The following is a 22175-nucleotide window of genomic DNA, read 5'->3' as shown; positions in this document are numbered from 1 at the left end:
ATCCATTTAATTTAAATAGGGGCCTACTAATAAAATAGATATGATATAGGACAGATATGGTAATAAAGCAAAGCATATAATAAGTAAAGCCTGTCAAATAATGTCCAGAATTTAGGTACTCCACCCACTGTCAAAGTCAGAAACCTACTCAATTTTTAAATAAATGTCATTTAACATGACAGTCATTAAATGTGAGATTTTGCTTCATAATTATATAAATATACTGAGTGAATTTTTATCTGCTACCAATGCATAATGGCCGCAACTTTGGGTGTGGTGTCTACAAGGCCGCCGTCGCCAAATCGTGTCGAGGCGATCGCCAAAATACTAATACAAAATTGTCCCTCCTATGGCCCGGGCGTTCTTTTAGGCTAGTATCACGCAAACGTTACCTCAGAAACTATCATCTCCATTATTTATTAACTTTATTTTATTATCCTTTGTTGGTTTATCGGAGAGGTTTATCAATGGAGGTAAGCAGCATATTTGGCACCGTAACTAGATATTCACGTTGCTTCTTCCTTTAGGTCGCAGTCACTCCCAATTGATAGGGAAATAAAGCATCGAACGAAACTGAAACATATGCTTTGATGCTGAAATGATGCCTACTTAAATGTTTTTAATGTCTTAATTTTATATTTACCGAAGCACCCAGTAAGCTCCTCCCAAAAGGGTGTGTAGAAAAAAAGGAAAAGAAACCAAATCTTGCTAAGGCAATTGTTGCCACACCAGCCACTTCAGGTAAAACCATAACTTTTAATAGGTACACTATTCTGTCTGCTAACCTACCTTATTAGGTACCTTCCCTTACAAGACTATCAGAGTAGTGGTAAGCACCTAATAGAAGGAACCGAAGTAGATAGCAACAATCTACGGTGTAGAGAATTAGACTACATATGTTCGTTCCTTCCTTAAGCTTCACCCTGTAGACCTCTCCGATATAATCAGTGCGTCACGTTATTACATTTTGCCAAAAAAGAACTATAGGTAGTTCCTGCCACGTGATTTTTCAAACGTATTTTTCTACAGGAAACTGGGTAGAAGACCGAATAGAATGTCAAGAAACCGGTAGTTTTTACTTTCCTCCAAAAGAACATATTGATTATAAAAAAATGAAACCAGAATCAAGACAGCCCGACTTCAGACAAAATAAACTAAATAGCACACAGGTTAGATGCAAAAAATAACACTAGTGTATATTTAAGACGGACAGCGAAAATAAACCTTCTCTAGTTAGAAATAAAGTTCAGTTCAGATTGGTACTATACATACTATAGGTACTACCTACTTTCCACACGAGTGCAGTTTTCTCTCTACCACATACAAAATTGGACCAAGGGGGAGGCCTTTGTTCAGCAGTGGACGTCTCTCGGCTGATGATGATGATGAACATACAAAATTGACGCTAGGCTCCAATCTAACTTGACTGTCACCTCTTTTACAGAGTAATGTGGCCACCATAATAAGACACGATAGCCACGACAAATGTCCAAACTACGCAACAACTAACGATCTGGTGTACAACCACCTGCCAAAGCCCTTGTGTGGGCCAATCCAGCGTTACTATAAGAAGGGGGAGCATCAATTCTATCCACAACCTGATCTTTTGAAGTGTTTTGTACGTACTCAGCCATATTATTACTTAAATTAGAAATTCAATAGTACTTTAGTCATGGTTTCGATGTAAATAGTATGCCGTCCCTCTTACTTCCATACTGTGTACTTTTTTAGGGTAATGTGACAGAGTGGGGTTTGAAGGAACTTATGGAATACGAGTGGCGGTGCACAGATGTGTCTGATTACATATCGTCCTTATATACAGACACGTTTGTACCCCCACAGCCTCATCAATATTTACAAGCGAATGAAAGGAAGGCCAGAAATTCGTTAGTACCTATTGCGTTACTAAGTTAATTTATTTTAGATTCAATAACAATGAAAACAAAAGTACAATTTTACGTTTTTTATTGCAGGAAATTCACAAAAAGTTTCCGTTATAAGATGACAAAATCAAAACGATGATAACATCAAGAATCATTTTCACTTTTTGCAAAAAATTATTTAGTCTTTACATATCACATTTTGTTCGAGAATAGGACAGTGACGTCCATATAAAAATTGTTAACAATACAATAATTCTTAATGCTTTCATATCGCCAACACCTGGCACCAACACGAGATCAGCAAATACGTCTTACAAACTAAGTTTAGTCTCAAACGTTACAACTAACAATCGCTTACAACTAACATGATATAACTTAACAAAATGTTCTTAACGTAATGGCAGTTCACGGAACTTTATAAAAATGTAAAAAATAAAGAGGTAAGCAAGACAAAAATATACGTAACGAATTTAAAGAAAACAAGTAAGAAATGTCAAGGCAGTTGATTGACTAGTCGTCAAGAGTTAGCGAGTTGAGAAGGAATTGACTTGTGGCAGTTTTATAAGACCAGACCCACCGGGAGTCTTGAATAAACTGCTCTGCGCATGTTGCTGGTGATGCACAAACATGTTCGCTGACATTGTATTCTGTTGAGCAAATTGAGCTTGCGGTATATGGACATGACTGTTATACTGCATTTGGGGAAATACTGGCGAACTTATGCGGTTGAAGTTCTGTGGTGACTGGAAACCATTTAAACTGCTCATGGTTGGAAATCGATCTAACACCATTGGTTCCCCGCAGATGGACTCTTCTCGCGAAGGAGGCTGCGAGAATATGTTGCGTTGGTTTACGCTAGAAGTCTGAGATTCGAATCCCGAACTTTGACTCGAGGAACGACTCCCATCTACACTAAATATCTGACGCTCACCTTCGGAGCCCCAGTAGCCGCCAGCCACCCAAGAAGTACTATGACCTAGTTTGCTCGGGGATATAAGAGGCCTACTTCGAGCCATAGGCGTCGGAGCAATAAAACTAGGAGTAGCAGTGAATTTTCTCAAGGAGAAAACTGAATTGGTAGTCTTTTTTGTTTTTTTGGGACTACCTATACACAAGGAACTTATACTTTCATCTAATTCTGAGTCTGAATCATCCTTTATGAGTTTCTGATATTTATTGAATGAAGGTTTGACAAAAATTGTGTCAGATACAGAACTAGGGCTGTTGCTAATCACTGAGTTGACACAGAATGTCGAATTTAGTTTTGGCTTTGTCCATATACTGTCAGTTCTTGGTGTAAAAGTTCTGCCATTCATCATACTTGTATTTAAACCTAAATTTTCATTTGAAGACTCGGAAAAATTGTGTAAGCCGAATTTGCTCAATGAGACATCATCATCACTGTCTAAATGCATAGTGTCGTCGTCATCATCAATTAGTGTATTTGCTGATGAATTTACAAGATTCTTCATTCGTTTTGGTGAAGTTGGGCTCTTCATTTCTATTTTCTTAGCTTCTGTCTTGATTGATTTATACACCAATATTACAAATAACATACACAATATCTGTAACAAAAAAAAAAGAGATATAGTCTATATTATTAGTTTGTTTACTTTAGTAACAAGTTTTGTGGAGGATGTACAGGGACTTTACATTTTTTAATAAATATTTATTGGTAACTGATCTTTTGTTTTACTCAAAAGTACTTAAAACCCAAGCAGGTAATCACTTATTGAAAAACCTTACATAAATGTATATTTTACACAAGATTATTTTAATATCCTTATGAACATTGAGGTAAATGATATACCAACCTTAATTAAGCTCAAATAGGTAGGTTCCACAGCCACAAAGCGATGACCTAATGTTGCAATGACATATACCAGCCACTGCATGTCAATAAGAATAGTATCCTTCAAGCTGTTCACGTTCCAGATGAGTCCAATTATTTGTAAAAAGCATACAAAACTTCCTAAAGTTTCTTGAGTAGATATATTTAATTGGTCTACATTTATGTGTCTAAAATTAAAACTTTTTGGCATCATGTTCACTATGTTTATGTCATAGAAATAATTTTCTAAAGCAGGGAATGTCAGAGTTGTCTTCATTTCAATAATAGAGTATATTCTTTCTAGAAGACCTAGTACTATTACTTTTATATTAGTTATTGTACTAAGTAAATTCTTGTGTCTTAATGTTAAGTTTGTGTAAAGTTCAAAAGAAACCAGTATAAAAAGTATAACTGCTATAAGCATAGAGGTATTGTTTATAAGTTTTCTCAACAGCTTTGTTTGTTTATATTGCTTTTCTTTTTCAGACTTGTTGTCTGTAGTTCTTGTTTCTAATAATTTGGACCCCAGAAGGGTTTCTTTTTCTTTGTGCAATTTCATTTGGACAACTTTACGACATGGACTGCATAGCTTGTAAGCTTTCTCTAACTGCAACCTGGAATGTAGAGAAGTACAATTATAAACTTATTGCTTTTACAACCACAACTAAACCACATAAAACAGAAAATGTACATGTTGTTTTCCTCTTTAGTTCAATAAATTTTGCACAAAGATGAAAAATGTGTGTGTAATGTAAGTGTCAAAATGGATCCACTTGGTACACCAATAAATCCACAACTGGAATGTATGTACAATCTTTATTCAAAATTATAATATTGGTAGAGATGAAACTGGATCAGTAAATATGACTTCTTACAATGACTGATAACATGAGTTAAACAATTCGCAACAGCTTAGATAAGGTAACTGTGTGAGATAGAGAGACTTCCTAAAATTATTCATAACAAGTATTTTTTCTCTCAGGTAGGCAAATTTTTTTTTCACATTTTTCAACAAAGGGATGGAACAACAAAGCAACACATGGTGTTATACCTTTGAACTGATTTATATACAGTTATATATGAAATTCACCACAACTATGGGAAATCAGTGAAAATAGTACAATGACCTACTTCACACAAGTGTGGCATGATAAGTTGATAACAGCAGTAATTACATTAATCTCACTAATTACCTGTATGATTCTATTTCGTCATCAAACTTCTTATCATTCATAGGAACAAAATTGGCTAGCTGGGTCACTTTCAACTGTTGATTTATGTTACACATTTTACAGAGGCCGTTCTTCGGTGGACTTCTTTTGAAGACTTTAGGTGTTTGGATACCCTGGTCACTGCACGCCGTGATCGGCTTATTGTAGTCTCCATCCTGAAATAATTAAGTACACACATTCGAGTCTTGTCTTGTCTAAACCACCATTGTCATTATCATATCGAGTGTAAAAAAGCTAAGTCAACATTCAGCCAATTTTTTTGCACAATTTTTTACATTCTTAGTGACCTACAAAGCTGAAACATTGCCAATATTCCCAAATAAAATTCGATGAGGTGAACCATTATACCCTATGCAAAATGGGTAATTTATAGTAAGAAACATATTTATATACAGCTGATCATGATGTGTAAATTATATAACACGTGATAACAATCGTAATTTCATTCATAATCAGCGATAACCTTACCTTGGTAAATCCATTGTACTGATCACATTTTTGGCAAGTCCAGCTGTTGCGTAGTGGATATTTTACCCAAAAATCATTATTACAGAACCAACAGTTCACGCGCCAAGGTAAAGCTGATCTGTAAAAGCAAATAAGTATTTTTTTAGGAATTTGTCGGGCGGGAAAGCGTTATCTATAACCTCTCCAACTTACCGTAGTTTATAAAGTAGTTTTACTAGTAGCACGGTACAAAAAACGATGACTATACTTATCAGCACTGATTCCATTTTATAAATATATTTCATTTTCGTCAAACTTTAATTTCATAAAATCTTAATTTTCCCTAACCTAAAAGTACACCCATCTTGTATGCCATAGACTATATTTTTCCAAAGACTATGGGTATAGACTATAGACAAAGTGGACGTTGAAAGGCAAAAAGACAAAAATATAGCAAGCAAGATTAAATTTTCTTATTAGGAAATACTATATCTGACTATTAATTCATTTTTGATGCAGAAGACGTTGATATTATAAAAAATTGGTTATATTTTATTAAAAAAATATGTAATTAAAATACCTATATCCAGACTTAAAACGATTTCATCTTTGACAATGACACAGCACTGACACCTAAATGACGTCATATTTTTTAGGTTATATTTATGTCAAAAACACGAGAGCAGAGGATAAACAGAACATTTTGATAAAATTACACACTCTTTATAATTACACAATATATAATGAAACCAGACTCAGTTCTATTTTTGTGCAATTTCGACGACCAACTCAATACCGGTAAGAACAGAAAAGCACTACTATTTACTAGTTTAAAACATAATGTTATGTATTGATTTTGAAAATCTTTAATTTCAGAAAATGAAACTATTAAAAAGTTATGGTCGGAGCAGTGGTCAGTTAGAGACCAGGAAATATGTAAGGAATTGTTAGCAACGGGTCTGGATACAGATGCGCTCGGTGATTTATTGAAAACGTATCAAAGAGATTCTAATGTGAAGGAAAACATTCTTTATGTCTCTATCAGTTCGTTTCTAACGTTTTGTGATCGCAATTGGAACCCTCACCCGGAAAAATTGTGTATAGAAGAATTTTTTGGTGTGGAATGGCCAAAAGATATTGATGCTAATATTCTTCTGCAAAGGGATTCCGAGCCAATCTATCTTAACGTGATCTATCCAGAATTATTGTACTTTTCAACACAAGTATTCAGTGCTTTGTGTAATGCTGATCAAAGTTTGGTAAGATTGTTTCTTATTAGAGTAGGAACCTACTTTATTTAAATATAAAGTTAATCAGGCATTAAATAAAAAAAGGTACTTGGGCAGTAGGCTACTTCAATTTTTAAACATTCCTACTTTCTTGATATTTCTCGTTGGTTCCTAAGTTTTTAATATTGGAATGTGTATGAATTCTTAAATCTGAAATTAACCTTGTAGTTGTGATGGATAATGGGATATTGGTTTCAAAGACGTTTGGAATATTTAATTGAAGTAATCTTGTTGTAACAAAAAGTTCAAAAAAGCAAACATATTTCATTTATGAGTTAATTACAATTTATTTCCATCTCAGTATAATTTCATATTAATTTACAGCTACACCTATGGTGGTACTTCAGAAGTAAGGTGGCACATCAAAGGAGTTTGGAAGATACCAGTGCCACTCTGTATGCGGAACTGGAAATTATAATAGCAAAATTGACCAACCTCCTTCATGTGATTCAAGATAAGCCAAGACTTCAGATCCTATTGTGCATGGAGATAGCTCAAGCCTACCTAATCTATGGTAGGGTGCAAAGGACTGAAGAGTACCTGACTAGAGCCAGAGACCTTGCTGGGTTGAAACTGGAGTTAACAGGTATTTAATATAATTTTAAGCTTCTTAAATATTTACATTCAACCTGCTTAACAAGCAAGCCCTCTTATGTAATGAAACCAATAGTCTAGAAATGCACTGTCATAGTATAATGATAATGAACCATGACTAAGAAACATGACAAGACAATATTTATATTATAACATTTATATTATTTTATACCTGCTTATAAAAACATGTGGTTTACAAAAATGTAACTTTTTACTTCATCTCCCTTCACATTAGTTAGACAAAAAACTTATGAAGATACTAGTACTGTGTTCCGGTGGGATAAAAATTACTGAATCACCAAAATATGATGTCTGTATACCAAATTTCATTAAAATCATTGAGTAGTTTCAGCATTACCAATGGGCAAACATACAATAAAACAAACTCTCACATTTATAATATTAGTATCATTTCTAATTCAGGTATACTCGGTAAAAGAACAAAGTTTCAACAAACAATAATACCTCAACTGGCACTATCAAGTGAGCTGGACTCCAGCATAGAGAGACCAACAGCCGAGGAAAGCCATGGCAATGCTGAGCTGCCTCCCGACCTGGAACTGCAGGATGACCTTAGACTGAGCAAGATTCAGTACACGGAGTCCATCAGCCAGGCTGAGCTTCCCAGTTTAGAGCAAATCCTATGTTTGCTGACTGTGTAAGTATTTTTCTACATTTACACCGGTAGTAAAACCACTAACATTAGAACATTTACCTTATTTATTTGACTATGAGTTATTTTTTATTTTATTAACACTTCTGTATGTACCATATGATGGCGGACTTTACCTCCACCCTTTGCCATGAAACAGGTGTTGACTGACCAGAGATTTAAAAAAAATCCTTTTCTTTCAGGCAATATTTAATAAAAGCTCAACCAAAAGATGAGCTGATGAATGAAGAGTTGGAGCCGTACATCGCAGCTGTTCTCTCTCCAAAGAAAGGTGCGTGGCCCACTCGTGTAGCTGCCCTTCTGATCAGATGCAAGCTGGAAGCCAACCACAAGAGGACCGTGGAGCGAGCCATGCTGCAGTGTGAGACCATTGTTAATGATAAGACAGGCGCCAGTTCCACTACTAGGTAGGTCTAGATCGTCCATATTCTGCTCTTAGAGTACTTATACCTTACCTTAAAAACGTCAAGATCTTTTTAAACTGACATGGTCACTAACACTAGAATTGGAACTTAAAACGGGATATTTACCATGTTTAAACATGGTAAATATCCCGTTTTAAGTTCCAACTCTAGTCAAGATCCTTGATAAAATAAATCTAGTTTTTTACTTCATAATTCGAAGTCGAAGCATTTATTTCAATTAATCCTGAATAAGGCACTTTTGAAACATCTAATTGGATTGTCTGTCAGTCTGTCTTTTTAAGTAACAATGTAAAAGAAATACTTCTAATCGAATTCATTCTTCATTTACAGATTGTCCTACCTCTGGGGCACTGGTTTACAACCAGCCTGGGTGTGGAGGCAGCAGTTAGCCGACCTGTACCTCAACCTGGGTCTTGTGAAGGCAGCCTTAGAGGAGTACCTCAAACTACAGCTCTGGGAAGATGTTATTGTGTGTTATACTGCTCTACAGTTGAGACATAAAGTAAGGGTTTATTTATTTTTTTTTTTTTTATTATTCGACAAAAACTAACTAAGTAACAAAAATTTACTAACTAATTACTAGTTGACCCGTAAACTTCGTACTCAAACATTTTGTTCCCACCCTTTAAATCTTTCCTGGACTTCCACAACTAATTCAGGACCAAAATTAGACAAATAGGACAAGCCAATGAAGAGTTTAAGGAGACTTAACGAACAGCAATTGATTTTTATATACAGAGGTTACATTTTGCTTATGGTTGATATCTTTAATCATTAACTTACTTATGAATGTTGAAATGTGTTTTACAGTTTTAGCTTTGATCTTGTACCCTGTAGTTTGATAAAAGTTTTTATAGTGTCCTGATATGTTTTCAGGCAGCTGAAATTATACAGCAGCAAATTGATATAAATCCGACTGTGAAACTGTACTGTTTGTTGGGTGATGCAACAGGTAAGTGCAACATGCAAAATTATAAAAATATGTATTGACTTCGGCTGGATTATAACCATCAGCAATGTAGTCCGTGTCAGTCAGCAACATGTACCATATAAAATCTGTGATATTTATACATATGTATATTGATATATTTTATTTATATATTTATATTTATGTATATTTTCAGATGATGTAAAGTGCTATGAAAAAGCATGGGAGTTTTCAAATCACAAGAGCAGTAGAGCCCAAAGGCACTGGGGTAACTTCTTGTTTGATCACAAGAAGTATGAAGAATGCATTCCGCATTTCGAGAAGTCAGTCGAAATCAATTCTATACAGGATCGAGTCTGGCTTAGATTAGGGTATGTATTCTATGTATTTAATCGGTGCAGATTTAAATAAATTATATGAAGCCCAGTACCTTTCAGTATTCTAAAAAAAAAATTGACAGCAATCCAAAGATTTTGACTAGAGATAAGTTATTAGTTTTGGTTGTTACCCAAAGACTATTTGTATGACCAACTGCATGAATGAGATAGAAGACAAAAACGAAACGTATTAAGTGGCGCTCTGGGGCCGTATTATGAACTCTTATTTCCAGTCAGTTTACGCCGTGAAATGAATTGCCCGGCTAATTCGTATTATGAACACAATTGCCAGCCAGTCAGTGGTCACGTGACAATACAAACCGATTTCTGCACGACTTTTGGCTGGCTGGCTGGCGTTTACGCGTATTATGAACGCTATTTTGACGTTTCAATTCTCATGTTAGTTGTCAAATTACGACTTCCAAAACAATTCAATAAAAGCGTCTTACTTGCAGCTTAAACTGAATTGCTTAGTCTTGAAAAGTTTGTTTTAGGGTTTTTATTTAGTGTTTTTATCATAATGTGTGAGGAATTGGTAATATTTGATTTTTTGGCAAGTAGTGACGAGGAGCCGAGGCGCCAAATGGCCATACAGCGTAAAATACGCTATCAATGTGACCCATTCTCGATCGATGACCGTGAATTGGTTAAAAGGTATAGGCTTACCGAGGAATTAGTGCGAATCTTTGCGATGTGCTCAAACCTCATGTCTATGCAAAAAACATAAAAAAAACATCAAAAACATCAATTGCAAAAACATCCAGAAGATGTCAGCCAAAACTTCCCATCAACATCAACCGAAGAGGCTTTTATTGTCTCACGAAATCCGAAACTACAATGGAGAATATACCACCTCAGGCATGAATGTTCACGTGGGTGACGTGGCATTACCAAGGAAGAGGTGCACCGGCTACTCATAGAAATAAGAAAACAAAAATTGAAAATCGAAAATAAAAATTCAACAAGTACTTGTTGCAACCGAATAAAATTGGAAATAAAGGAGAAGGGGACTTTTGGGCCCAGCAGTTAACTAGTTGAAATGTATATTAAAAAAACCGTCATATTTTTCTAAGGGAAATCACAAAATATGGTACCTTGTTTCCATCTAGGAAGCGAGAAAACTTAAATTAAGTTATAAAACTAAATAATCATTTATGTATAACGGTACTCTGTGATTTAAACTTCTTAAAACACTTCTGTCTGACATCAGTCAGTCACCGATTGACAGATGACACTTGTTCGTTGTGTTTCGTTCTGAGTGCGTATTTTCCATGTTTTATTGTTAAACCCCACGACCTCGGCTTTATAAAGGACTTTTGACGGATCTTGCATCTCTAAATTACCTGACTCTCTATTTTGGACAACTGTTTAAGCCTATCAATCGGATATTGACGACATGGATCGCTGTGTAAATTGTACGATTGCGACTGTTCGCAGTAACTCTGTTGGCAGAAGAGTCTTGGAAGATGAGGCGATTTTATCAGTTATTCGTCAGTGGCGTGCATCTCAGCCTGTATAATATGGTATCTCAGTTGGGAAAGCAAAAAATATACGTACCCCGACCCCTACACAATTCTAAGATGACATTCTCCCAATTATTGAAGATAAATAATACACATTTTATACTAATATTGGTGTTTTATTTATATATCCTCCTGTCCCTTTTTTAGTTTTTAAAAGGTTAGTGCCTACTGCTTCTAATGGCCTATGCACACCACGTTTTTTAAACGCGCGGCGTTTGTAGGACACAAATGCGCGGCACCGCGCATTTGTATCGATACAAACGTATTTTTTTTGTTTCATTTTCAATGTATAAGTATACAAAGCACATACAATGCCACCAACCACTTGTAATTCCCGCCTCTCGTTGAGTTGAATCAACTGCAGTGTACAAACTGCGTTCGGAAACTATATCTATATCACATAACGTACAAGTCCAATTTAAATTGTTATCCAAGGTCATTATTATTTGATTTATATTTCACTATGTTTTGTACGTATTGTTTTATGATATATTCTGTTTTGGAAATATATTATCTTATGTTTCAATACTAAAAGAAAACCGTAACTTACCGAAAATAAAAAATGTATACTTCCGAACGTCGCCGGCAAACATTACAAACCAGCCATAGTCAAAGTAAACAATTCAGAAGGCGGCCTAATAAATGTATGTCATAATACGAATTTTAGCCAGGCAGTTTACGGGCGTGAAGTGAATTGCCTGGAACTTGCATGGATGTTTAAAAGTTCATAATACGGCCCCTGTACCCTTAGTACGAATTTGTTTTACGTTGAATGAAAATGAAACGAGAGCCCGTTTGGCGCTCTGAATGGCCAGCGTGAATGAACTAACCAATCAGAGCGCCGAATGCGCTCTTGTTTCGATCTCTTTAAACGTAAAACAAACTCGTACTAAGCCCTCTGTTATTTATACCATGTTTCATAAAAAATATGTATGTTGTGTTGTGATTTTATGTATGTTTTTATTCTACAGATATGCAGCTCTAATGGTGGAAAACTGGGAGGTATCGGCTAAGGCGTATCGTCGCTACACATATCTGCAACCTAACACGTTCGAGGCATGGAACAACCTCGCCAAGGTGTACGTCAACCAAGGAGACAAGAAGAGAGCTTATAGAGCTCTGATGGAGGCTTTGAGATTCAATTATGATAACTGGAAGGTAAATGTTTATTTATACCTTTAGTTAGAAAGCAAAGTGAGAACCAATTTTTCGCAGCACTGTTGTAAACATCTACCATGTAATATGAGTGAGTATCGCCGTGAACCAGCCTATTCTAGGCTTTACGATACGAGAAATTTTAGTAAATAAAAAAGGTTTTCAGCAAATCCCGTGCTTAGTATATGCACTTGCGATCACTTAATTAACGAAATAAGTACGTTCGTATTGTTCTCGTAATTCGGGTGGGACGGTCAAATATTGAATTTAAATGAACCAATGTGTTTTCAAACAAATATTTAACTTGATTTCTTTTCTCCACAGCTATGGGAGAACGTAGTAATAGTAAGTATGGACACTGGACACTTTGAAGACGTGATCCGCGGCTGCCATCGTCTATTGGACCTACAGCAGAAGTTTGAAGATGTCGAGGTTTTGCAGCTGCTGGTCAGAGCCATTCTGGCAGACGCCAAAGATGCTGATGGAAATAGTGCGGCTAGGTGAGTGGTGCTCATTATTTGCAGTCAGCCCTTGGCTGTCCATGGACCATCAGCTTGCTTATCCCATATCATAAAAACAGCTTATTTTTTTAATTCAACTAATCTTTTTTTTTGTTTTCTATTGAACTCGTATAAAATTAAGTCGTATTTTTTTATGTATTATAGATTGCAAAAGCGAGTCCTGGAATTATTCGGAAGGATAACGTCAGTACATCAGAATAAACCCGAGTTATGGCAGCTCTACTCTGATTTAAGTCCAACGAGTTTGTTGGCGGCACAGCGGTTATTGAAGGCGTATAAAGGTTTCACCCAGGTAAATAATTGGCCATCCATATGTTCTGTAATTTTGTAACGTTCAGATAAATTAAAAAAAAAATACTTTTTCTTTTTTAGACTGGCAACTGGACCAACAACCCAGAAACGTGTAAAAAGGTGATAGACATGGCCCAATCGGTTTTGGAACTTAGTAAAAAAGCCCGCGAAGAAGCAGAAGAGAAGGATATACTTCAGGCTAATCAACAGCTGTCTTCAGCACGACTTACTGGCCAAGCAGTCATCAGGGCAGTAGAAAAACAAGACTGGCCAGAAACACAGAGTAGCTTGGAAGAATTAAAACAATTATTTTCTAATGTTACTGAATATATGAAATCAATAATGTAAATGTGATTGTTGGGCTTTTATTTAAAACCTTTCTAGAATAAAGTGGTTAATTTCACTATTGGAGAATGAACAAAGTTGTGTACATATTGTGGTATGCAGGGAAAGACTTACCTACTGCCGTATTCATACTTATAATGATACTGAAACTAATCCTTTTAACGATTTTATTCCAAAAACAATTGCTAAGGACTGGGTGAAGGAACCATTAAATGGCTGAGAGCAGTTGTTAAACATAAATACAAATACTTGTTTTTGTGTTCTGTGGCCACATCCAACCCTTTAGCGAAGTACTTATTTCTTATGGTTTAGTGTTAGCTGTAGCTGATTATTCTTGTTGCTTATGCAGGCAGCAAATTATCGTCATATTATATTGATGAAGGATAATATTATCAGCTCATGATGGCCCCTTACTGAGGACGTTGATTCAAACGTCCGTGCTCTATTTTATTACAATAAAAGAAGCTCTATGGAATAAAATAATGGATGTCGGTCGATGTGTAAATTAGTTTATCCTTTCTTACAATATTATTTTCTAGCAAATAAATTAATTCCAATATAGTAGTTTAAACTTACGTAAAATGAAACGTGAATGTGTGCGTAAATGTCACTGTCTTATCAAGTGTCAACGTCAATTTTAATTTGTGTGAAGGCCGAGGGGGTGTACAGTTTCTTTCTCTTGTTAGAAATTGTAAATTAATTACTGTGCGTGAATAATGGTGTCTAATTAGAACTGCTTAACCATGGCTACGGCTAACGACGATGAAATATTAGAGGGCTTTCTGTGTCCTATATGTAAGGCTGACTTGAAATCTGCTTCTCAATTAACGAGCCACTTTGAGAGTTTACACTCTGAAGAGCAGGATGTATTGAGGTCTCTGAAGGAGATATTCGGAAAGGCGAAGAAAATAATACTGAATAATGACGACTCGGACTTGAAGGAGACGTTTGATCGTGCGTTAAAGTTTAGTTACCAGGAACATCGGTATTTGGATGAGGAGCAAAGTATAGGTGTGTCCCGTAGTTCCACGGATTATTTGAAGGGAGTTAGGTCGGCGCGGCTGGAGAGGTACGCGACGGAGACCAACAAGCTGCTAATAAGGCTGGACAAGCTCGTGTGCAACATGCCCAGTGACCCTAACCAGAGGAAACTACATGAACAGGAAGTGAGTCAACTTTGAATTTAAATTACAGATTCAAATTTAAGTTCCATTGTTGTTGTCATTTTCTGTGTCGAGTTCCTTCATTCATATTCTACATCAAGTTAAGATGCACTTTGCTTTATATTTCTGTATTATTAGGCTTCTATGAAGATATTTAGGCTAGAAGGTGGCTCGATATGGGTATGAAGTCTAGAAACCATGGTCCCAGTGGGAACATGGTATGCATCCTTGCGAACCTTATTAAGCCCTCTAATGGGGATGCAGAAGGTTCTAGACCAGGTTATTGTTGAATAAGCTATACTAGACTAAGCTAGGCTTTTCTTCAATAACTCTTTGTTTACAGAAATAATAAAGTGGTAATTAAAAAAATACTTGCTGATGATGTCCGATCTTACTGTTTAGTGACCTTCTTTAATCTGTTATTATTGTACAGGTAGGTAATCATAGCTCTTATCTACAAATAGTTTGGGAAACATAATATCCATCAAATGATAATGTGTTTAAGATAACACTATTGTAGGTATAGGAATTGATTTTTGTATACTTTATGCTATTTTTGTATAGGGAAATCCAAATATGTGGTTAGTTATTGTTACTGAAAATTGGTCAACAATTAAAAATGTATTTAACATTTTGCTCAGGCATTATATTCTATTTATTTATGCAATATACTTTACCACCCTATTTTTGATCATAAAGTATTTTCTTTTCACTTTTTGTTTTATGTAAAACTGTACTAACTATACACATGGTGCACATATTTCCAAATATTGAATTCTTAATAATTTTAAACATCCTGTGTTCCAGGTGGTTCCATGGTTAGATGGGTCCTCGGTGAAGCTGTGTCCGAACTGTGCGAAGACTTTCAACTTGACGAGAAGGAAGCACCACTGCAGACTGTGTGGCTCCATCCTCTGCCATGACTGTTCTCTGTTCCTAGATATTAATGTAGCCCGTGAGTGTCTTTCAATATATTTTTAGATGTAAGAAGTTGACAGATCTAATAAATCTATTATTCTATTTTTCTTTCTCATTTGAGTATGTAAAAAATAGTACATAACTTTCTCGATTTATATTAGGAAAAAATAATACAATTAATACATTAAACCCCATGAGGAGCAAATAAGACAGGTTCTAGTGGAGGATTTGTCTTTAACATATTTTTTTGGCAGTCAAAGTCTTAAGCTTACTTTTAGTGCTAATTTAAGACAGACATAAGACATATAGATAGGATATTTAAGAGAAGGCAATTTCATACAAAATTCAAATAAAAAAGTCAAATTTTGACATTACTGATTGAATTTGACTATCTAAATTTAGATGTGTTTTGAAAATCTGTACAAATACTTCAAAACATCAATGCCACTGTACTAGTACTAGAATGCTAAAGTTCACCATCGAAGGAAGTACTAACTAGATCAACAGTGACAATTGTAAGATTATGCATTGTGCTTGGGGAAAGTGTGGCACAATTCTATGCTTCAATGGCATTGAGTGAATTGACTTACCAGGCTTGAGTAACGATTAAACAGATGTTTGATTTTATACCTTGTTAATTTAAATTGGAAAAATATTATGTTTATAAAGATAGAACTATTAACTAAGCTGTTAAGATATTAGAACAAAAATATTTTATTTTGAATTGGTGCAATGATGCTTGGCTCAACTAGTGATTAATAAAATTGAACTATTGAACTTGTTAATCTCTAAAAGCAACAGACCAGAATGACAAACACTTTTTTTATAAAAAATAATTTCTGACAGAAAAAGTCTTAACTGGAGTAAAAACTAGTAACTTCAATGCTAGGAAACCAACCTCCATTCATTCAACATTTAGCCTCACCCAGAAACCGAAGACCTCATACTTAAACTTCTTCCAATAATTCACTTCTAATAAAAGTAAACTCTATTATATTACAGGAGCCATAGTAGACCCATCAGTAGCACAGACTTCCAACCCGCCTGATCATGAGACTTCAGAGAAGAACGGTCTCCGTCTCTGCGAGCACTGCTACAATCTGATAGAGCTTCGAAAACAGGTCCAGGAGAGCAGGAATGCTAAGACTGTGCTCGTCACCGCTTATGAACAGATGAGGAGTTTGATGGACAAAGCCAGGCCCGATGTTGTTATGTATGAAAAGGTATCTTTTGTAGTCTTTATTGAGGTCTAATTGTAGTCTGTATCAGTAGTCTTTGAGAAATAGTAAAATATAATTTAGTTTCTAAGTATTATAATTGCAATATTACTTGGAGTAATCAATGCTTATGGAGTTTTTTCTTCTTAAGTACCGTTTGGAGTTGCCAACTATGCTAAACGTAATTTAAACCCAGCACATTTTACTATAAATTTTACAAATTCAACATTAACCAAATTCTCACAGATGTGTCAAAGTCTCTTCGACGGTGAGACGACATATAACCTGACAGACGTCAACAAGATGCGCGGGCGCATTGGGAAGCTGGCGGAGGGCATTGACCTGTTGAGCAAGCAAATAATTGCGTTCCCAGCTGAACCTGGGACTCGGCAGGCCAGGCTACAGACTGCTATACGACAGGCTGCTGCTCATTATATAAAAGTAAGTGATTCTTCTTATTCATGGTAAACACTAACAGACTAAGAACTATCAAAAATGTTTAATAGATTGTCACCGTTATTGCAAAACTATAAGGTTGAAAATAACTCGACATTGTTTTAGCTACACTAGGGGCTCCAGTATGTAGCGGCACAAAGGCCATTAAAATAATTGCATCACACTGATTAGACTAATCTTATTCACATACTGAAAGCGCTAATTTTTTTTTTCATTTCCATCCACATCTTAATATTTGAAATCATTTGTGGTAAAAAATCAAACACAAAGAGTATTTTTTATGCTAATAACAAACATTCTAATTTTAGGAGGATCTCTTATCGTTAAGAAAGTTACCGACTGAGGCTCAAATAGAAGAGGTTCGGAGGCAACGGTATGAGAGAGCAGAGAAACAGATACAGATGGAGAGGGAGAGAATGGAGAGACAGAGAGACAGGATGGAGGAGATGGCAGGACCCAGCGTGTCCAGGGTCGAGAGCAACCAGGATGATGACGACAACCCACTGCTAGAACAGATGAATATCATCAGGGAATACATCAAAGAAGCCAGGAAAGAAATGAAGTTTGAAGAGGTAAGTTAATATTGCATTTTTTTAAAGAAATGGTTAAATGACCGGTTCTGTCACATGGTAGTCAGCGACCAGGGCCGCCAGAAATTTTCGAAAAACAGGAAAACGCCCAGTAATTCTTTGCCTGACCCGGGAATCGAACTCAACACCCGTTGCCCCATAGTCGCAAATAAAAGTAATGTACCTAATGTATTTATTCTTTATTCCCCGCAGGTAGCTATACTGGAAACGAACTTGAAAGAACTGAAAAAGGAGTATCAACTACAGAAACTCTGCAACAAGTCCTAGTCATTCCAAGCACATAGTTATAGAACATTATGTATATTATTACTTGTATCATAATTTATTTACCTTGTCAACACGTTGTTGTTATATTTTGTACCTTATGAGATATAATATAAGAATAAAAATCACCAATTAAACAATCCTCGTTTATTTAAAATTTTAACATAATTATAACAAAGTAATGTAGGTAGTTTTAATAATGTAAATTAAGTTAAAGTATAGTCTAAAATAAATGTAAGTATGTTATAAATACGGCATGGTTATACTAAAGCTACAACAAAAATATCGATATATCGCGACGGATCTATCACAATAATAATAATATCTACATTATCACTATTTGTTGGCCATGTTGCGTTGCGAGGTCTCCTTGTTCGTTCCAGCTACGAACCTCGAACCTTGCGGGCGTTGAACCTAAGGAGCTTGTCCAGTTGCTTTAACATGCTTGGTCTGGTACAGAGAGCTTTCCTTATCGCTTCGTCCAACAGTTTCTTTTGATTGTATGGCGCTATCGGCGTATCCGACAAATATAATGTATGCAGCCTGCCCTGCGTGTCCCCGACGTACACATTGTGGCCGGATTTCTCGAACCTTATGTACGTCAGCGTCACGTTTCCAGGAAACTGGTACTCGGCACATGGCATGTGAATCTTGCGACGCAAGTCCCAAACTGACAACGTATTCCCACTCGTAGACAGTAAGATAGTCGAGTTATTTGGACAAAACGATATCCCGTTAACAGCGCTTTGACAGACTAATGTCATTACAACGTCGTCCATGCCTTCTATCCACAGCCGAATAGCATTGTCAGCGCCACACGAGGCCAGCAAGTAGTTCATAAAGGGCGAGTTACACAAGTCAGTGACGGGGCCCGCGTGAGCGCGGTACACGTCTATGTGCTGGTTCAGATAGTGCGTGGAACATCTGTGTATGCAGCCCTCGTCGGTGCCCACCAGGTAGCAGTGGTCTATAGTGGGGTGCCATATCATACACAGCACCGCGGGATATCGAGTAATGGGCACGTCATGTTTAGGGCACGGTTTGGTAGTTTCTAGTCCCTTCAACTTGCCTTCGACGGCAGATACGCGCATCATGGGCGTACTGATGAACTCGTGCGTTTTTGTGCTTTGCAATCTACGAATCCGTCCATCCTGACAAGCTACCATCACGTACTCGCTGTCTCGTTCTGGAGAAATCCGCCAAGTTACTATCCAAATTGGCTCAAAGCAGGGATTTGTATCACGTTTGCTTTTTGCTATTATTTTTGGAGTATATGAAGTGATATCTAGTATTATCACATCACCGTCAAAAAACCCACATGCCAACCAATTAGGATGTTTTTCAGAGAAGCCCACAGACGTGACAGGTACTTCAAAATTGTAAAGTCTTTCTGGCTTACGTGGATTTTTGGTACACCAAACACAAACGATGCCTTTACAAACATCCGCATAGCCGAATTTTCCATGAGCTATAGCGCAAATGTTTGGGCATACCGCATTGAAAGATATATCAATTATTGGTTTGTTCAAAGTCTCCTCACATTCAAAAGTCCACAAATTAGTTAAAGTGTAAATGTAAACTAAATCTAATGATAACGGATCGACAGTGACAAGTCCCCGAAACATTTTCTGGGCGGCAGTGAACTCCAAGGAAGCGAGTACACGTTCTGTCAGGAGCACTGCGTCCAAGTATTGCGGCGTGGCTCCAATCGCTTCGAATGTCTTTGGTCGCGTTTTCTCTGGATGTAGTAGCTTCCTTCTCTTCTTCCGCAACATATAGGGTGCTGCGGACTGGTACATCACCATCTCATCATCCTCCTCCTCTTGATCCTGTATCATTTTAAGATGCGCGTAAGTGTCGTGCATGTCCCACATCGAAGCGAATGACATGGCATTCTTCTTCTCCGGCCTCGTAGCTATGGTATGCCGGGTGAGTGTCATTTTAGCATTGGTCTGAGTTTCTTGATTAACCATTTTTCGGTTTTTACCTTTTCCAACTGTAATGAACTCATAGAATGTATTGTCGGCTTCAACGATTTGCCCTTCCGCTGATCCTTTGTCACATGATAAACTCGGCAACGATATTAAGAAAACAGTTTCAGTTTCTTTGAGCGTAACAAGCATTTCTGGAGGGTACGACGTTATCGGATTCATTTTTGGTAAATAAAATGCAGACGGCGCCAAGGAAAGCTGACCGTCATCGGTGTCTATGCCCTCCTCAGTGTTGAGTGTGTGATCGATTTCGATGTCGTCAAGATTGATAGTGGTGGCGATAACTTTAGGTCCACCGCCGCCCATGGCTATCAAGGACTTGGACCTCGTGAATTTAATGGCTGCTTCACTTCTGGATCTCGATTTCCCGTCAAAAGCTGTGTTTGTCAGCTTTTCATCCAGGATAGCGTACGCGGGGTCAGTGATATCGTCAGGGGTACAATCGACCCCTTTGAAAATCACCTTGTACAGTAACCGCTTGTTTGTTACCACGGAAGGAGCTAGTTTCACAGATTTACCAGAAATAGCAGGCTCAACACCTAAAACATATTCAGACGACGAGCTTACACTCCCACAAACAGCACGTCTAAGTGAAGTCGCGCTTTCGGTTATTACCATTTTCAAAAACTGGAGAAAAATATACTAGCTAATAAATTATAATAAATTAATAAATATTTTTAATAATATTAAAATAACTGTATAATGAAGTAATAAACTAGACATGTGGATTTTTACTTCTGTATTGTCATAAAAATGTCACATATTATAAGGTGTGAGGTGTTATGTGAACACTGACTGTGTTCAAAGTTCTCCTATACCTACTTATTATACTCTTTGGTTCAAAGTAGGTGTTATTAATGTACATTATTATAGATAAATCAAATGACTTGATTCTAGATTCAACATTTTTAAACAGAAAGCTTCCTGCAATCTACCTGTACCTTCTACTTATACCAACATCTATTTTGACGAATCTTAAGTATCTTTCTTTTATGTTAAATGGGTCGGCGATTGGCCGCTATCTCGCCTGATGGTAAGTGATGATGCGACCTACGACCTAAGGCCCATCTTACCTCTAGACACCTCCATTATGTTGCTTCCTTCCCGTTCGTTCCTTTTAGTCAAACAAAAGAATACCAACTAAAAAAACTATAGGTACCAACCTCAATCGAATAGTTTCTCGATTCCATAATTATTGATTCAATCCCTATTTCGTTTCATTTGGCAATACCATTGCTTGGCAACAAACAAACCACGCTACTGGGCATAAAGTACTATATGAAGCTCTTTAAAACAGAAGATTTCGATAATTAATCTTGAAACAGTAAAAATAATCAATTAATAAAGTACTCAAAATTATTGCCTCTGAAAATGCCATTTATAAACCTTTATCACCCAACATATATTGTCCCATATAGGCAAATACATAGGTACCTACTACTGTGCATATATTAAAGGCTAAAGCGGTAAACTTGTTCTAGTTTACCAAAAAATAATTATTTCATAGGTGTTTATAATGAGAGATCTAGGATTTTATAATTTATTGTATGTTTAATGTACACATGAGCGTATATAGGAATGACATGCGATATCAGTGCACAACAAGCGTGGGCGTGATGATATCTTACTAGTATTATAAATGCGAAAGTTTGTTTGTTACTCCGTCACGTCAAAACTGCTGAAGGGAGCGAGATGAAAGGAACAGGAGTAAATTTTGTTCTGGAGTAGAGTATATGTCATATAGGCTAGGTACTATCTATGACACGGGAACGCAGGCGAAGCCGCTAGCACAAGCTAGTTATGTTAACACAAGTAAGAAGTTTTAAACTATTAGGTAATTTTGGACCGCCTTTTACGCAAAAAGCTTTAAACAGAGAGGAGAGAAAGGAAGGTAGGGAGGCATTTTCCCTGCAGCGGGACGATCATGGCTGAAATCTAAATCTAATCTAATCTTTTACCCATCGCCTTCTTTATCTATTCTGTGGTAGCCTGGGTAGCCTTTGTCAATAACGTCAGAATGCAAAGAGTGTGAGTCAATGAGGTTATATAGTAGGTATTTGTA

General features: G+C 36.6%; 5 protein-coding genes across 5 annotated transcripts; 3 read left to right on the top strand and 2 right to left on the bottom strand.

Moving 5' to 3' along the window:
• The first annotated feature begins 147 nt into the window (after positions 1–147).
• LOC118266811 (uncharacterized) lies at positions 148–2119 on the top strand. The gene is made up of 5 exons (XM_035580392.2): positions 148–370; positions 1030–1169; positions 1445–1618; positions 1732–1886; positions 1974–2119. The coding sequence occupies exons 1-5, from the start codon at positions 256–258 to the stop codon at positions 2020–2022; spliced, it is 633 nt and encodes a 210-aa protein (XP_035436285.1). The 5' UTR covers positions 148–255; the 3' UTR covers positions 2023–2119.
• Positions 1949–5789, bottom strand: LOC118266809 (uncharacterized). The gene is made up of 5 exons (XM_035580389.2): positions 5607–5789; positions 5415–5532; positions 4908–5101; positions 3698–4328; positions 1949–3448 (listed from the first exon to the last, which is right to left on the bottom strand). Exons 1-5 carry the CDS (start codon positions 5696–5698, stop codon positions 2408–2410), a joined length of 2076 nt encoding a protein of 691 aa, XP_035436282.1. The 5' UTR covers positions 5699–5789; the 3' UTR covers positions 1949–2407.
• A 236-nt stretch (positions 5790–6025) lies between these two features.
• On the top strand, positions 6026–13523 carry LOC118266808 (tetratricopeptide repeat protein 27). The gene is made up of 12 exons (XM_035580388.2): positions 6026–6191; positions 6270–6652; positions 7007–7268; positions 7700–7934; positions 8132–8356; positions 8705–8876; positions 9251–9326; positions 9499–9673; positions 12174–12360; positions 12682–12857; positions 13023–13170; positions 13251–13523. The coding sequence occupies exons 1-12, from the start codon at positions 6137–6139 to the stop codon at positions 13515–13517; spliced, it is 2361 nt and encodes a 786-aa protein (XP_035436281.2). The 5' UTR covers positions 6026–6136; the 3' UTR covers positions 13518–13523.
• A 620-nt stretch (positions 13524–14143) lies between these two features.
• LOC118266964 (rabenosyn-5) lies at positions 14144–18262 on the top strand. The gene is made up of 6 exons (XM_035580637.2): positions 14144–14680; positions 15485–15632; positions 16598–16818; positions 17059–17253; positions 17577–17840; positions 18051–18262. The coding sequence occupies exons 1-6, from the start codon at positions 14258–14260 to the stop codon at positions 18123–18125; spliced, it is 1326 nt and encodes a 441-aa protein (XP_035436530.1). The 5' UTR covers positions 14144–14257; the 3' UTR covers positions 18126–18262.
• Positions 18263–18310: 48 nt separating this feature from the next.
• On the bottom strand, positions 18311–21985 carry LOC118266962 (dynein axonemal intermediate chain 4-like). The gene has a single exon (XM_035580635.2). The coding sequence runs from the start codon at positions 20729–20731 to the stop codon at positions 18506–18508; it is 2226 nt and encodes a 741-aa protein (XP_035436528.2). The 5' UTR covers positions 20732–21985; the 3' UTR covers positions 18311–18505.
• Between the last annotated feature and the right edge of the window lie 190 nt (positions 21986–22175).

The sequence above is a fragment of the Spodoptera frugiperda genome, chromosome 23 (genome assembly GCF_023101765.2).
Source record: "Spodoptera frugiperda isolate SF20-4 chromosome 23, AGI-APGP_CSIRO_Sfru_2.0, whole genome shotgun sequence".
Lineage (NCBI taxonomy): Eukaryota > Metazoa > Arthropoda > Insecta > Lepidoptera > Noctuidae > Spodoptera > Spodoptera frugiperda.
This window is presented reverse-complemented; position numbering and strand designations above follow the sequence as displayed.

Coding starts and splice junctions, on each gene's coding strand:
- LOC118266811 (XM_035580392.2), top strand. CDS start 256: ATGGCCGCAACTTTGGGTGTGGTGTCTACAAGGCCGCCGTCGCCAAAT. Junction 371..1,029: donor TGGCCCGGGCGTTCTTTTAG/GCTAGTATCACG, acceptor ATTTTTCTACAG/GAAACTGGGTAGAAGACCGA. Junction 1,170..1,444: donor ATAAACTAAATAGCACACAG/GTTAGATGCAAA, acceptor CCTCTTTTACAG/AGTAATGTGGCCACCATAAT.
- LOC118266809 (XM_035580389.2), bottom strand. CDS start 5,698: ATGAAATATATTTATAAAATGGAATCAGTGCTGATAAGTATAGTCATC. Junction 5,533..5,606: donor AAACTACTTTATAAACTACG/GTAAGTTGGAGA, acceptor TTGCTTTTACAG/ATCAGCTTTACCTTGGCGCG. Junction 4,329..4,907: donor GACGAAATAGAATCATACAG/GTAATTAGTGAG, acceptor TCTACATTCCAG/GTTGCAGTTAGAGAAAGCTT.
- LOC118266808 (XM_035580388.2), top strand. CDS start 6,137: ATGAAACCAGACTCAGTTCTATTTTTGTGCAATTTCGACGACCAACTC. Junction 7,269..7,699: donor GTTGAAACTGGAGTTAACAG/GTATTTAATATA, acceptor TTTCTAATTCAG/GTATACTCGGTAAAAGAACA. Junction 9,327..9,498: donor TTTGTTGGGTGATGCAACAG/GTAAGTGCAACA, acceptor GTATATTTTCAG/ATGATGTAAAGTGCTATGAA.
- LOC118266964 (XM_035580637.2), top strand. CDS start 14,258: ATGGCTACGGCTAACGACGATGAAATATTAGAGGGCTTTCTGTGTCCT. Junction 15,633..16,597: donor CCTAGATATTAATGTAGCCC/GTGAGTGTCTTT, acceptor ATTATATTACAG/GAGCCATAGTAGACCCATCA. Junction 16,819..17,058: donor ATGTTGTTATGTATGAAAAG/GTATCTTTTGTA, acceptor AAATTCTCACAG/ATGTGTCAAAGTCTCTTCGA.
- LOC118266962 (XM_035580635.2), bottom strand. CDS start 20,731: ATGGTAATAACCGAAAGCGCGACTTCACTTAGACGTGCTGTTTGTGGG.